Source organism: Octodon degus, unplaced genomic scaffold, assembly GCF_000260255.1.
Source record: "Octodon degus isolate 3935 unplaced genomic scaffold, OctDeg1.0 scaffold00092, whole genome shotgun sequence".
Classification (NCBI taxonomy): Eukaryota; Metazoa; Chordata; class Mammalia; order Rodentia; family Octodontidae; genus Octodon; species Octodon degus.
In genome coordinates this window covers 8001963-8015167 of record NW_004524668.1, presented here as the reverse complement: position 1 = coordinate 8015167, position 13205 = coordinate 8001963, and the positions used below count along the sequence as shown (strand labels likewise).

General features: G+C 54.6%; 1 protein-coding gene across 1 annotated transcript in view; it reads left to right on the top strand.

Annotated features, from left to right (window-relative positions):
* Positions 1-9217, top strand: part of Padi6 (peptidyl arginine deiminase 6) — a 17330-nt gene extending 8113 nt beyond the window's left edge. Inside the window, exons 7-16 of the mRNA XM_012516117.1 lie at positions 988-1166; positions 1362-1465; positions 3009-3120; positions 4672-4779; positions 4972-5129; positions 5573-5729; positions 5807-5930; positions 6746-6816; positions 7700-7861; positions 8984-9217. Coding sequence (XP_012371571.1) covers positions 988-1166; positions 1362-1465; positions 3009-3120; positions 4672-4779; positions 4972-5129; positions 5573-5729; positions 5807-5930; positions 6746-6816; positions 7700-7861; positions 8984-9217 — 1409 coding nt within the window. The remainder of the gene's footprint in view (positions 1-987; positions 1167-1361; positions 1466-3008; positions 3121-4671; positions 4780-4971; positions 5130-5572; positions 5730-5806; positions 5931-6745; positions 6817-7699; positions 7862-8983) is intronic.
* Positions 9218-13205: the final 3988 nt, after the last annotated feature.

The following is a 13205-nucleotide window of genomic DNA, read 5'->3' as shown; positions in this document are numbered from 1 at the left end:
AGTGTCAGCCATGAGGATGAGTCATGGCCATTGCTTGACCAATTTGCTCTCTGTGAAAGCCCGAGAGAATGTGTTTGTTCTTCATGTGACTCTCCCCAGGCACACTATCTTGTTTGGTTTTTGTTTTTTTTTTTTTTGTTTTGTTTTGTTTTGTTTTTTTTGTTTTGTTTTGTTTTGTTTTGTTTTGTTTTTGCGGAACCGGAGATTGAACTCAGACCCTTGTGCTTGCCAGGGAAATGCTTATTCCACTGAGCCATCCCCCTGGCTCCCTTGTTTTGTTTTTTAATGGAGGCTCAGTAGACATTTGCCTGTAGTCTCAGAAGAGGCTTTGGACTTGGACTTCTCAGCAATCCTGGAACTGTGAAGACTTGGAGACGGACTTGGTGGGTTTGACACAAAGATGTGCATGGGTGTGCTGGAGGCCAGAGTTTATAGCTACATGTCCCTCCAAGGCCTCGTGTGAGCCTTAGGTAGCACCTTTGGAAGGCGATTGGGTTATGGGACGTTAGAGCTGACTTGCTTTGAGGAGGTGGAGCCTGATCGGGACAGTGGGTCACTGTGGCATGACACAGAAGGTTAGCTCTCCCTTCCTGCCTGTGCCTTGGCCCTCTGCCCTTTGGCTACCACAAGCTTGGCACCTCTCTCCTGTATACAGGCCTGTCGCCATGCCCTCTTACCACCGAGCTGACAAACTAAGGACTAAAAACATGACCCAAAATAAACCTCTCGAGGAAAGTAAGATACCCACTTTTGCAGTGTTTGGCCTCTTGCCTTTGTTGTAATCTCCCTGGCAGTACCAGGCATGGTGGTGCCTTCCTGCAATTCCAGCACTCAAGAGGCTGAGGCAGGAGGATCGCTCCACTTCTGTCTTCCTGCAGCCCCACCTGGCATCTAACCCAAGGAGTAAGCTGGTGTCCTCACCGTCAGATGAGGGCCCTGCAGCTCAGCTACTCCCGTGGCTGATGGCCCCTTCTTTCTTTGACCTAGGAGATGCCTCCGGTACCTTCCAGCTGTTGCTAGGCCCAGACCGTAACTCCTACATCTTTAACCCCCTGGTGAAACTCGGGAAGGAGACCATCTACGTAGAAGCAATAGAGTTCCCTTCTGCCAACTTCTCAGGCCTCATCTCCTTCTCCGTCTCTCTGATTGAAGATCCTCCAATCTCAGTATGTCACCAAAGAGCTGAGGAAAAGTGTCTTCCAGAAGTAGGGGTAAGGGCTGCCAGACAGTAGGGTTTCCAGAGAAGGTGGCGGAAAGCAGAGGGATCCGTGGTGACCTGCGCTGAGGCCCCAGGGGTGCAAAGGGGGGAGGATAGGACATGTGGAGCCTGGTCACTTCTAGGACCTTGTCTTGCTTTGCAGTCAATTCCAGAGATCCCGGTGTACAAAGACACGGTAGTGTTCCGGGTGGCTCCTTGCATCTTCACCCCTAGCACCCAGATGCCCCTAGAGGTGTACCTGTACAGGTAAGGGTCCTCAGGCTACGGCAGCCTTCTTCCCTGATACCTGCTCTGTGGGGGGGAGGTTGGGTGAAGATGGCTAGATGTCACCCCTGGAGTGGAGCTCTTCAGCCCTGCGGCCTGCACCTCCCCAGACACGTCTACTAGGTGCTTGAATACTACCAAGGCTTGGCGTGGACCAGTGAGTGAAGCGGTCTCCCAGCCCTGGCTTTGTGGGGGGGTCCCACGAAGAGCATGGTTTCAGGTAGCGTCAGGAAAGAGGAGGGGTGCGGATGAGCATGTTGCAGAGAGGGCAGGAGGCTCCTGGCGCTCTGGACCAGGAAGTTGGGGCAAAACAAACAGAACCTTTGGGTCCATGCACCAGGGCAAAGCTGTTCCAGATTCTGGGTAACAGTGCTAGAAAGTTGGTGGGCCTGTCCCCTGGCCTCCTGCAGCTGGGACAGTGCCCTGGTTCTTCTGTCTTGTTACCATGCTTCCCTTAGGCTGCCATCTCAATCTCTGCTAGGCTCAGAGCCCAGGCCGGGGAATGCTGCCATCTAGGCCAAGCTGTCTGCTGCTCTGGGAGCCACTGCACTCGTGTGCCAGTGGCCTACGGGCAGGCTGGCAAAGGGTTCTGCATGGCACTGAGGGGAGAAGGGTTCTGGGACACATAGGTGAGGAATATCAAGGGGTCTTCAAGTAGCTCTGGCCATGTGGAAGTCCAGGTATAAACAAAAGGCTCATCAGAGACATAGCTCAGCCGCGTAAGCACCTGCCTAGCAAGTACAAGGTCCCGAGTTCAATCCCCGGTGCCAATAAATGAAAGGTGAAAGGCTGGAGTGGGCGGAGCTTGATGGGAACTCTGAATCCGGTGCAGGGAGAGCTGTTCTGCCTCTGGGTATCGCTGCCGTTGGTGGTTTTTCTAGCAAATGCCTTGGATGAGGGATGCTTTCGTAAGGTCGGAGGCAGAGAGGAGACTGATAGGCAGTCAGTGACTATTGGAGAGCAGCAGCAGGATGAGCCCAAGCTCACACTGACCCTGTAACATGAGGTTGCGCCTCTGCTCTTCCAGGCCCAGCTGGAAGAGCATGGTCCCCTCTCCCACTATTCTGGGTGACTTGATATCTAGGGAGGAATAGCATAGAAGCTGGGTCCAATTGGGGCTGGAGGTCGGCCAGGGAGGGAGCCCAGGATGAAAGTCAAAGGCATAGTGACCATGAGGCAGCAGAGACTCCACTCTGGCTGCAAAGGGAGGTGAAGAAATGGCAGGAATGACAGCAGTCAAGATCTGGGGATCCCGATGAGGTCAGGCTGTTGGTCAAAGATTGGGAGGGCGCAAGAGAAAACTGGAGGTCAGGACAGGACATCAGGCCAAGGTGTTGGGAGTGAGGTGAATATCAAAAGAAGGGGCTGAGGTAAGATGGAAAATGATGGCTTGGGCTGCGGGTATAGTCCCTAGTAGAGCACTTGCCTAGCATGCTGTACCCCAAGGGGACAGTGGCTCCATTCACCTTGGGACATAGTGACCCCAGCAGGAGGCCCTCCCCGAGCAGGCTAATTTCCCATGCAGAGACGTGAAGGTCCAGGGCTTTGTGGATGCCGTGGTGGCACTGAGTGAGAAGACTGACAGCCAGATGGCATCTGTCTACGAGGACTCCAACCGCTCGGGCAAGTGGCTCCAGGTAACTCCTCACTCCCTGCAGCCTGGCCTGTAGGGGGGGAGACTCGGGCTCTGATTCAGGACTTCGGTGGAGGCATCTTTGCCTCGGAGTCCTCAGAGGGATCTGGTGAGGTGATGCGTGCCCGAGTCCTCCTGCTGACGGATAAAGTTTGGGGTCCAACCGCTTTTCCCTTCGGAACGTGTGTGTGTTCCGAGATCCTGGTGGGTCTGCTGCCTTCCGCTGTAGGGTCTGAGCTGTGCTGTGGCTGCGGGGCCTGCCCTGCCCTGGGGCAGCACCAGGCGCAGAGCCAGCTCGGCCTCGGTTCTGGGGTGCCATCCTGCCCCATGCTCAAGCAAGTGCCTTATGCTGGGTGCGCCTCTGAGGTGTAGAGAGAAGCCAAGGGGGGATTCTGAGAAGCCTGGAAATAAGATGGTGAGCTACTAGCATGAGGCCAAGTGAGGCGCTAGTGACTGGGATAGTCTTCAGATGAGCCTCAGGCTCATCTGGGTAGGTTAGAATTGGGGCCAGGGAGATGGCTCAGTAGAATAAGCCCTTGCCTGGCAAACGCAAGGGCCTGAGTTCAATCCCCAGTTCAAAAAAAAAACAAGAAAAAAGAAAGGTGACAGCTGCGGCAACACCAAGATGCAGGATAAAGAACAGAAACAAAAGCAAAGTGAGGGCAAGCCAAATAGCTCAGCAGATTAAAGCTCCTGCAAGCAGGCACAGGAGTCGGGGGTCAGGGGTTCTGCCATGTTGGCCCTGCCCCTGGGGCACACTAAGACGGTGGCTGGGTGTGGTGGCACATACCTGTAATCCCAGCTCTTGGGAGGCTGGAAACGGGAAAATCACTACAAGTTTGGTCTAGTGTAGTGAGACCCTGAACACCCTGTAGATCTTTTATTTATTTATTTTTTTTTCTGAACCAGGGATTGAACTTGGGACCTTGTACTTACCAGGCAAGCGCTTATTCCACTGAGCCATCTCCTCAGTCCCTGATCCTTGCTTAAAAAATAAAAAAAATAAAAAATTTTAAAGGGAGAAATGATGCTGAAAACAACAAACTAGTCATGAAAGAAAAGTTGAGTTCTATTGTGATGGCACATGCCTGTGTTCTAGCTACCTAAGCAGGAGGGCCTCCAAGTTCAGAGCCAGCCTGTACAACTTGGCAAGACCTTGTCTCCAGAAGGGAAGGTTTTTTTTGTTTTGTTTTGTTTTGTTTTTTTGAAGCCCTACTAGCCAGGATGCAGGGCATAGACCTGAGCAAGGAGAAATTGGCTGGAAGGTGTGGCAGAATCGTGTGGTTTCTCCCAGGGTACCAGAGATGAAGTGACTCCACTCGTGCGTGAGGGAAAGCCAGCAAGGCTTGACAGTTTGGTTGGGGAGGAAGAGAAGAATCGAGATGACTCGTGTTTCAGGAAAGGGCAGCTGAGCAGGAGTTGACAGAGGAGGGTTTGATGGTATGGTGTCTCTGGAGGTGGCCCAGGTCGAGGGAGCTGGGGGCCCACAGATTAGATGTGAGCAAGAGCTGTTGGAGCGAGATGACCTCAGAGTCTACCTTTCTGTCTTTTCCAGGACGAGATGGCCTTCTGCTACACGGAGATGCCCCACAAGATGTCATCCTTTGTCCTTGACACCCCTCGGGCTATTGCACTTGACGATTTCCCCATGAAATATGCACTGGTGTGGGGCTTAGTATGGCTGACCTGAATATAGTCTAACCTCTGGGGCCTGGTGTTTGCATAGAAATGATGGGGTCCCCATGGGAGGTATAGGTGGTCTGGGGGGTGTATGTGTGCTGAGTTGATGGTCTAGATCAGGAGTAATATTGGGGCTCACTGCCACCCTCTCCTAATACTCCCTGTCCTCTTCCAGACCCCTGGTATTGGCTACTACGTGACCCAAGACACCAAGGACCACTCGGTGGCCAGCCTGGACACTATCGGGAACCTGATGGTGTCCCCACCTGTCAAGGCCCAGGGGAAAGATTACCCACTGGGCAGAGTCCTCTTTGGCAGCAGCTTCTACCCCAGGTGAGCCCAGAGGTGACCAGATGACTCAATACAAAGGAGCAGGCTCTAGCTGGCCACAAGGCCACACTGACTCTCCCTGGACCTTAGCCAGCATCTGCCTTGGACCGGTTTTCAAATGATATTCGGGTGTTTGAGCCTTCGGCTCATGTAGGACACTAAATGTAAGAAAAAAAAAAAAAACTGTACATTCTGTGGTGATTCCAGGGCTTATATCAAAGCAGGAATTTAGCCTAGCGAAGGTGCAAGGCGGCTGGATTTCTTAGTGCCTGTTAACCTAAATCTAGACGATCCTGCGACCTAGATTCAATCTGTGGAGCAGAGGTTGGCTCCATTCTGAGTTGGGTTGGAGGGAAGGAATTCTTAACCACCTGTGGTGATTTGGCGCAGCCCAGCACTGGGCCAGCAGCCGCGCTGACCCGGGCTACGTCCTGTCTCCTCTCCAGCATCGATGGCCGGGACATGAGCAAAAGCCTCCGCGACTTCCTTTACGCGCAGCAGGTGCAGGCACCCGTGGAGCTCTTCTCAGACTGGCTGATGACCGGCCGCTTGGAAGAGTTCATGTGCTTTGTCCCGGTGGAAAACCAAAGTGGGGACGCAAAGGTCTGTTCTACTGGCAACCCTCGGACAGCGTCACTGCAGGTGGGGGCTGGCCTCTGATTCTGGGGCCCCGTTTCTAGGACTTCCGGCTGCTCCTAGCCAGCCCCTGCGCCTGCTACAGTCTGCTCCGTGAGAAGCAGGAGGAGGGTTACGGGGACGCGACTCTATTTGAGGGTGTCAGCCCTGACCTGCTGCATGCTAACGGTAAGGGATTCCTCCAAGAACCCGAGCCGGCTCCGTGCCACAGGTGGCCTTCACCTGGACGGTCTTGGCTGGGGTCTGGCCCTCTTCATGGAATACTGTCTACATAGCTGGGCACTGGGGCTTCACAGGTCTCCTGGGTCCCCTGGGTCATCCTCCAGGAAATCTGTAAGTGGACAAGTAGTAGTGGTATGGCTGGGGCTGGGGCATTTCTGACCTAGATATGAAGAGAACACGGGCTTTTCCAAGAAAACAGGGTGGGGTGTCAAGACATGCTCTCGTGCCTCCGTACCCACACTTGAGGTCTTGGGGCCAGTGGCTTATCTTCCTGGGAAGCTGGGTGATCTCTGTGGTGGGGCCCCTTGGCCGCCTGGCCACATGAGCACTGTGGAACATAGTATCTGCTGAGCATGGACCACCTGACAAAGACTTGGCATTACCTCAGGGCTGGTGGCTGCATCTTTGACATCCTGTCCCAAAGGTTAGGCGACTGGGAATGAAATGAACATAACCTGGTCAGGATCATAGGCAGGAGGAGCCAGGCTCCCAGGACACAAAGGTGGCCCTGAAGTGAGCAGGGGGCAAGTTTCCCTGCTTGAGTGTTTTAGGCTGCCTCCTAGGGACAGTGATGGGTTGGGGCGGGGGTGACAAGTCCTGCCTCGGCTCTCAGATGTGGACCCTGGTAAATTCCACTCACTGGGGGTTGGCCTCGCCCTGGGGACTAGCAGGCCTGTTGCCATTGTTACCTGCTTGCTGTGCCCAGTTCTGGGTGGCTCAGCCCCTGCCCTGACCTGCCTGTCTTCTTTTCCCTCCTCCAGGAAGGGAGGCCAAAACTATCAATCAATTTCTTTCTGACAAAAGCTTGAAAAATCAAAACGACTATGCAGAGGTAGGGGATCAGGGTGTGGGAACTGCTCCCAAGGAGGGTGGCTGCCAGCCTCCTTTTCTCTCCTCCAGAGCCTCATATAGATTGGATCCAGACTCCTGGGATGGTGGTGATGGACAGGGAGGTTGGGGGTGGCATCCGGGGCTGGGGACAGCTCAGCTGGTTCCCTACGCTGGATGCCAGGAGTGCTCAGCTCCCTGTTTCCAAGCGATAGGAAAGGCCCTGACAGTCTGGACCAGCTCCCAGTAAGCACTGCTGTGGTCCAGGCATCATGGGAGCTGCAGCTTGGAACTTTGGGGACGTAAAGGAGAACCCAGCCTGCATATGAGGGCAGGGAGGCTCGGGACGGAGGCTCTGACTAGGACAAGGTGGAACTGGGTCTCTGTGTCCAGGTGCGCATCAGAGCTCGTGCTCTCACTTGCCCAGAACAGGGACAGAGCTCAGACCCCCCTGGCGGAGGCCTGCCCCACCTGCCGAGAAGCTCTCGCTCTCAGAAACTGACCCGGGCTGCCTCGGTGCTTCCTAGATGAAGTGGCTGTTGTCACAGCAGTCCCGAGACCGTGATCAGAATTGCTGGGTTCTCTGATCGTAGACTGTGCATCACTGGCTGCAAATACCAGAGTCCCAGGAGCAGGCACCCAGCCTCTAAAAGGGGAAACTGAGGCTGGAGAGAGGGGAGTGGCCTGACCAAGGCCCAGAGTGGCATTCTTTGCTCACTAGGTTCTCTTGGCTCCTGGCGGCGCTCTGTGCCCAGAACAGGAGAGTTCTGACTCCTGCAGACCTGGCAGGCTAGGTACCAGGTGGGCGGTGACTGTCCTGGTGCGACAGCCATGGGACCCATGGAGCTGGCCTTGGGGGTCTGAGCAGGGTCTCTCCCACCCTGCAGAAATGCATTCATCTGAACCGTGCCATCTTGAAGGAGAAGCTGGGCCTGCAGGATGAGGACATCATCGATGTCCCCCAGCTGTTCTGCTTGGAGAAGCTGACCAATGTGCCCTCTGACCAGCAGCCCCACAGGCTCTTCGCTAGGCCCTACTTCCCTGACATGGTGAGGGACACTGGCGGCACAGGACTTGGGGGGGGGGATGGTACATCTTCAGCCAATGTCACTGGACCTTGCCAGATACGTCACCCTGCCACCCACAGCAAAGGCCTGCGGGGCTTAGGCACAGCACCTGCAAAGCCTGTGAGGTGGACCCCTTTTCTTCCCCTCAGCTAGGCCAGGAGCCCTGTCCCAACGGACAGGTGAGCTGGGCCTAAAGGCCAGCTGCCTGTGAGTGGTGACTGCAGGCCAGGGTCCTGGCTGGCTGAGCCCCAACCAGAACAGACTTGAGAGGCCCCTTTCCCAACAAGAACGTCATGCTGCTGAGCCAGATGCTGGCAGAGACCAGGAGCCTCTTGTGCTCTGTCCCAGGGTCCAGAACAGGTGGAACTCAGACATGTAAAATGACTAACTGGAGTCGGAAGGCAGGAGGGAGTAGGGATGGGGACAGTGGCCCTGCTGCACCAGCCTTTGCTAGCAGTAGCTGTGTCACCACTTCTGTACCAACCATGACCTATCACATGGGTGTCTAAAGTGAGTTCCAAGGTGTTTGATCTGTAATTTTTTTCTCTGGTAACAGGTATTAAACTTGGGACCTCTGTGGTCCTGGGGACACAGGCCTGACCCTGCCGTGCCTCACTAGTCACCCCGTAGGTGTCTTCTAACAGATCAGCATGGCTAAGCCCACCATAGCCCCTGGCCTTTTGGGGGGTGAGCTGAGAGGTGGACAGAAATCAATGGACAGTGCTAGATTAAGGACAGGGTAGGTAGAGGTTGCAGGAAGTGGCACAGCCAGGATGGAATAAATCAGAATAGGAATATGAAAGAAATACAGAACTGAACAAGACCAGATTGTGGCCAGACACAAGTAGTTGTGCTACTGTGAAATGTGTCAAGTCATTGGAAGACTAAGTGGAAACCCATCAATCTCACTGAGATTGATTGGTGATGTCTGTATGGGCGCAGGCCTGGCAAATAATGGTACTATGTGCTTGCTTGGCTGTCCTAATACAGCCAAACGCTCAGTAAGGGAGGTGGGGTTTTTAATGCCACAGCACCCTCACCCAGTAGACAGGTGGGGCTTTCTTCCATGGATCTGACCCCTGGACCTTGCTCATTGCCTAACAGCTGCGAATGATGGTGATGGGCAAGGAGCTGGGGATTCCCAAGCCCTTTGGGCCGCAAATCAAGGGCACGTGTTGCCTGGAAGAAAAGATCTGCCACTTACTGGAGCCCCTGGGCCTCAAGTGCACCTTCATTGATGACTTTGACTGCTACATGACGGATGTCGGGGATGCTTGTGCTTGTACCAACATCCGCCGGGTGCCCTTAGCCTTCAAGTGGTGGAAGATGGTGCCTTAGCCCCGAGCCCCAGCCCTGGAGCTGCCCGGCCCTGCTCTAGCACTGACAGCCCAATATCACCATGCAGCAACAACATTCCTGGGCCATTTGTGGGGGTGGCTGGTCGAGGCAGTGCTTCCCTTGCCCTGGTCACCCTTGTCCCTCAGATCCAGTAGGGTGGGACATGCTACCAGCTCAAACTTCCTGGAAGGGGGAGATGGCAAAACGACCTTTGACTGTCTTTCCTAAAGAGCCAATAAAGCTCTAACTCTTCTAAATGCACTTTGGTGGGTGCCTCCTTGCTTTGGGAAAGGACTATGTGCTAACTGGGGTCTCCCTGACTGAGCCATCCCTGCTCAGAAACGGGGACTTGGCTGAATCCCAACTTGCTGTTTAATTTTCTCGTAACAAGTGGTTGGGTAAAGCAGGATGGTGCACAACTCTAATCCCAGTACTCGGTAAACTGAAGCAGGATTACTGAGTTCAAGGCCAGCCTGAACTACAACTGCAAGACCGTCTTTAAAAAAAAGTGGACTGAAATTATTTCCTGAAGAACTGAATATTGGGGGTGGGAAGATAGCTCAGTAGAATAAGCGCTTGCCTGGCATGTGCAAGGTCCTGAGTTCAATCTCTGGTTGGTGGCTCCTCATCTCTCACGGTGGGTACAGTCTAGTAGGTCTAAAGTGTGTCTGAGAGGCATGCTGGGCTGCTCTTGGAGTCAGCAGCGCCCCCTCTGGGACCCACCACCTCTTGTTTTCATCTGCTTGATCAAATGCCATCAAATTTAGGGCTGGGCTGGTGAGATGGCTCAGTGGTCTAAAGCACCTACTTAGAACAAGCTTAGCAAAGCACAGGGACCGCGGTTCAATCCCCCAGCACCACATGCCAGCCAGCCCCGCCCCCTGGTGGGCTGAGCTGGCCAAACACACACACATAAAAAAAAAAAAAAAAAAAAAAAGGGCATCAGCAAGCTTAACCACTGTGGTTCCCAGCCTATGCCACCAGCCCTGATATGATGGTCTCCCAGGACGCTGTCCTCAGGGTGAGCCAGGGAAGGGAGCCCGTTCATGGATACCCCTTGATGGGCAGGGACAGGCCCGCAGGCATCCCTGATCCAGCCCCCAGAGTGGTGGGCAGCTGGCAGGGTCCAGCTGTTCTCTGCTGCCTGCTGCCATCACAGGAACAGGCCCTGTCCTGGGCTGCTCCTGGCTACAGTGCTCTCTCCTTGAGCTCCCTGCTGTAACGTTCTGCAGCATCAACAGCCATCAGAGAGCCGGCCCTATGCTCTCAGTTCTGAGGCTGAATGGGATCCCGTGTCCACAGAGTCACTCTGAGAAGAGCAGGCGTGTGAGACCCCAGACACCCAACAGCCACCCTGTTCACACCTGGGTCAACACAGTGTGACCAGGATGGCTAAGTGTAAGAGATACTTTTAGGTCCTTGTCTCGGTCCAAGAAGCCAATATTTGTAATCCCAAAGTTACAGTATTGGAATCCCACCAAAATGATTCCAATCTACCACTTACAATGCAACCCACGGCGAAAATAAAGACACTATATCTTCAATCATCGGGGAGTCAAGGGGCTCTAAGTCCAGCCCTGAAGATGGCTTTCCAGGAACCAAGAGAGTGACCCAGGGCCTCACCCAGTTTTATTCAATGGGGCAGTGGCTTGAGGATTGACTGAGAATTGTGGGAAAGAGACTACGATGAGCTGAGCTAGTGGGTGGCCTAAATTTGCCTCTGCGATATGTAGAGAGGATATGCAGAGAGAGTAATCTGCATTATATAGTATCTAATGTTTTGGTAAGTCTGGTGCTTCAGCTTTGGTGTAGCTTTTTTTTTAAATTTATTTTTATTTCTGTGTGTGTGTGTGTGTGCGTATTTCTGTGTGTGTGTGTGTGGCCAGCTCAGCCCACCAGGGGGCGGGGCTGGCTGGCATGTGGTGCTGGGGGATTGAACCGCGGTCCCTGTGCTTTGCTAAGCTTGTTCTAAGTAGGTGCTTTAGACCACTGAGCCATCTCACCAGCCCCCCTGTAGCCTTTCAAGTCCCAGGAAGTCATAGCCTCTGTCTGGAGGCTCGATCCCAGCTGGCGCCGCGGAGCATTAGCTCTACCGTCCTGTCTCAACCCGGCTCACATTAAAGAGCAGCAGGTATAGGTTACCAGGGAAACGTGCAGGCCACCTTCAAAGACTATCACCAGCACCTCAGCTAGACCAATACACATTGCTTAAGGCCAACTGAAGGATAAACAGCAGTCCTAGCCAGCTCTGTGCAGAACAATACAAGGAAATAGGGTCAGGCTCAGTCAAAATGGAGACAATCGCTCTTCTTTCAAGGAGAGCTGCTCAGGTGGTCCTCCACAGCTAAGGTCTGGCATAGCGTGGAGCAACTCGCTCAGCGACCTGGGCCTGCTGGAGAGAACTCTGCCCCAGAGCCAGCTCAGGGACTGGGCTTGCTCAAGGGCAGTAGCCGGGACAGCTGGGAGCTGGGATCTGAACTCTGAGCTCCAGGCAATTTTGGGCCACCCAGGGTGGTGCTGGATGAGGGCTGACCAAGGACAGGCTTTCCAGGGTTTTGTTTTTTTTTTTCTGAGAGTGTCCTGCCATATAGTTTAGGCTGGCCTCAAACTTTCAGAGATCCTCCTGCTTCAGCCTCCCAAGTGCTGGAATGAACAGGGCTGAGCCACCCTTGCAGTGTATTTTACAGATGTGAGGGGTGGGGCCCTTGGTGGACGGTTAAGGCAGCCCTGAGTTGATGTGCATTTTCCAATGAACTGGAAAAGCTAGAGGGTGTGTGTGTGTGTGTGTGTGTGTGTGTGTGTGTGTGTCACTCTGGATCCTTTCTGGGAATAAGGGGAGCAGGCAGGCTCTGGGAAGAGAAAGCAGACAGGGAATGTCTACTGTCCCATCTGATCGTGCAGGGTTCTTTCCCTTGGGAGCTTGTCCACTCCACTCTCACCTGCGGCGAGCAGGTCATTCCCCTTGTGCTGAGAATACCTAGATACTTCCCAGAGTTCCCTGGTCAGCCTAGGTGCTGTTCCCACTGGAGAAGAGCCCTGGGGACCCCAGGAGGCTTACCCCTTCCCTCCTGCACTTCCTTGGTCCCCCAGCATGGGCCCCACCTGCCAGCAGGTGTGCTCCACAGCCATCTGTCAGAGCCGAGTTTGTGCAGCCTGCACGATGCTGTTGGTTTTCTCTCCATCAGCCTCCAATAACACAAAGGATTTGCAGTTCTTACTTGCCAAGGCCACCTCAGCCCTGGCCCCTCCACCTCCCAAGGACTCTAGGTTGAGGCCACGCCCCTCCCCACTGTCCCACCTGCCAGGCAATGGTCATCTGGCCCCATGACTGCACTCCAGTCCTGTCCACCTAGTGCACGTTCTCTGCACTGGCCCCAGGGAAGACCGCTGAACCCAGAGAGCTCTGGCTGCTCCAGACGGTGGTGGAGATGGGTCATCTACAGAAAACCTTGGACTCCACCAGGTAGGTGTTCCTAGCGGCTCTCATTCACAGAAGCGGAGTCTCAGGCCTGCCCACCTCCACAGCCTCCCCAGAACCCCAGCACTGTGCTGCCCGGGCCTGCGCTCAACTAAGCTCAGGGCTGTACTTGCCCACCAGCAGTGGTGGATAGAAGCATTCAGGGGCCTGACAGCAGTGCAGGGTCAAGACACCAAACCTCCCAACAGTACCCCCGAAGGCCCTCCCCTCAGGCCTCCAGAGCACCCCTAACCTGGCCCCTTTCCCCCAGGACTATGGGCCAAAGCAACTCCTGAAGGCAGGTGATGGGGGGGTGCTCAGCACCTCCACGACTCCAAAGGCTGTCCCCTGGGAGGCCTCAGGCCACCCTGTGCTGCGCAGTGACAAGGCGGATGCTACACAGGTCCTCTCACAGCCCCCACCACGGCCAAGGCCATTTCCACTCTGGGTCTCTCACTTTCCTTCAGGGCAGGAGATGCGGCCAACCCCTCAGGATGGTCAGTGGGACGCCACACCACTTGACATGTTTCT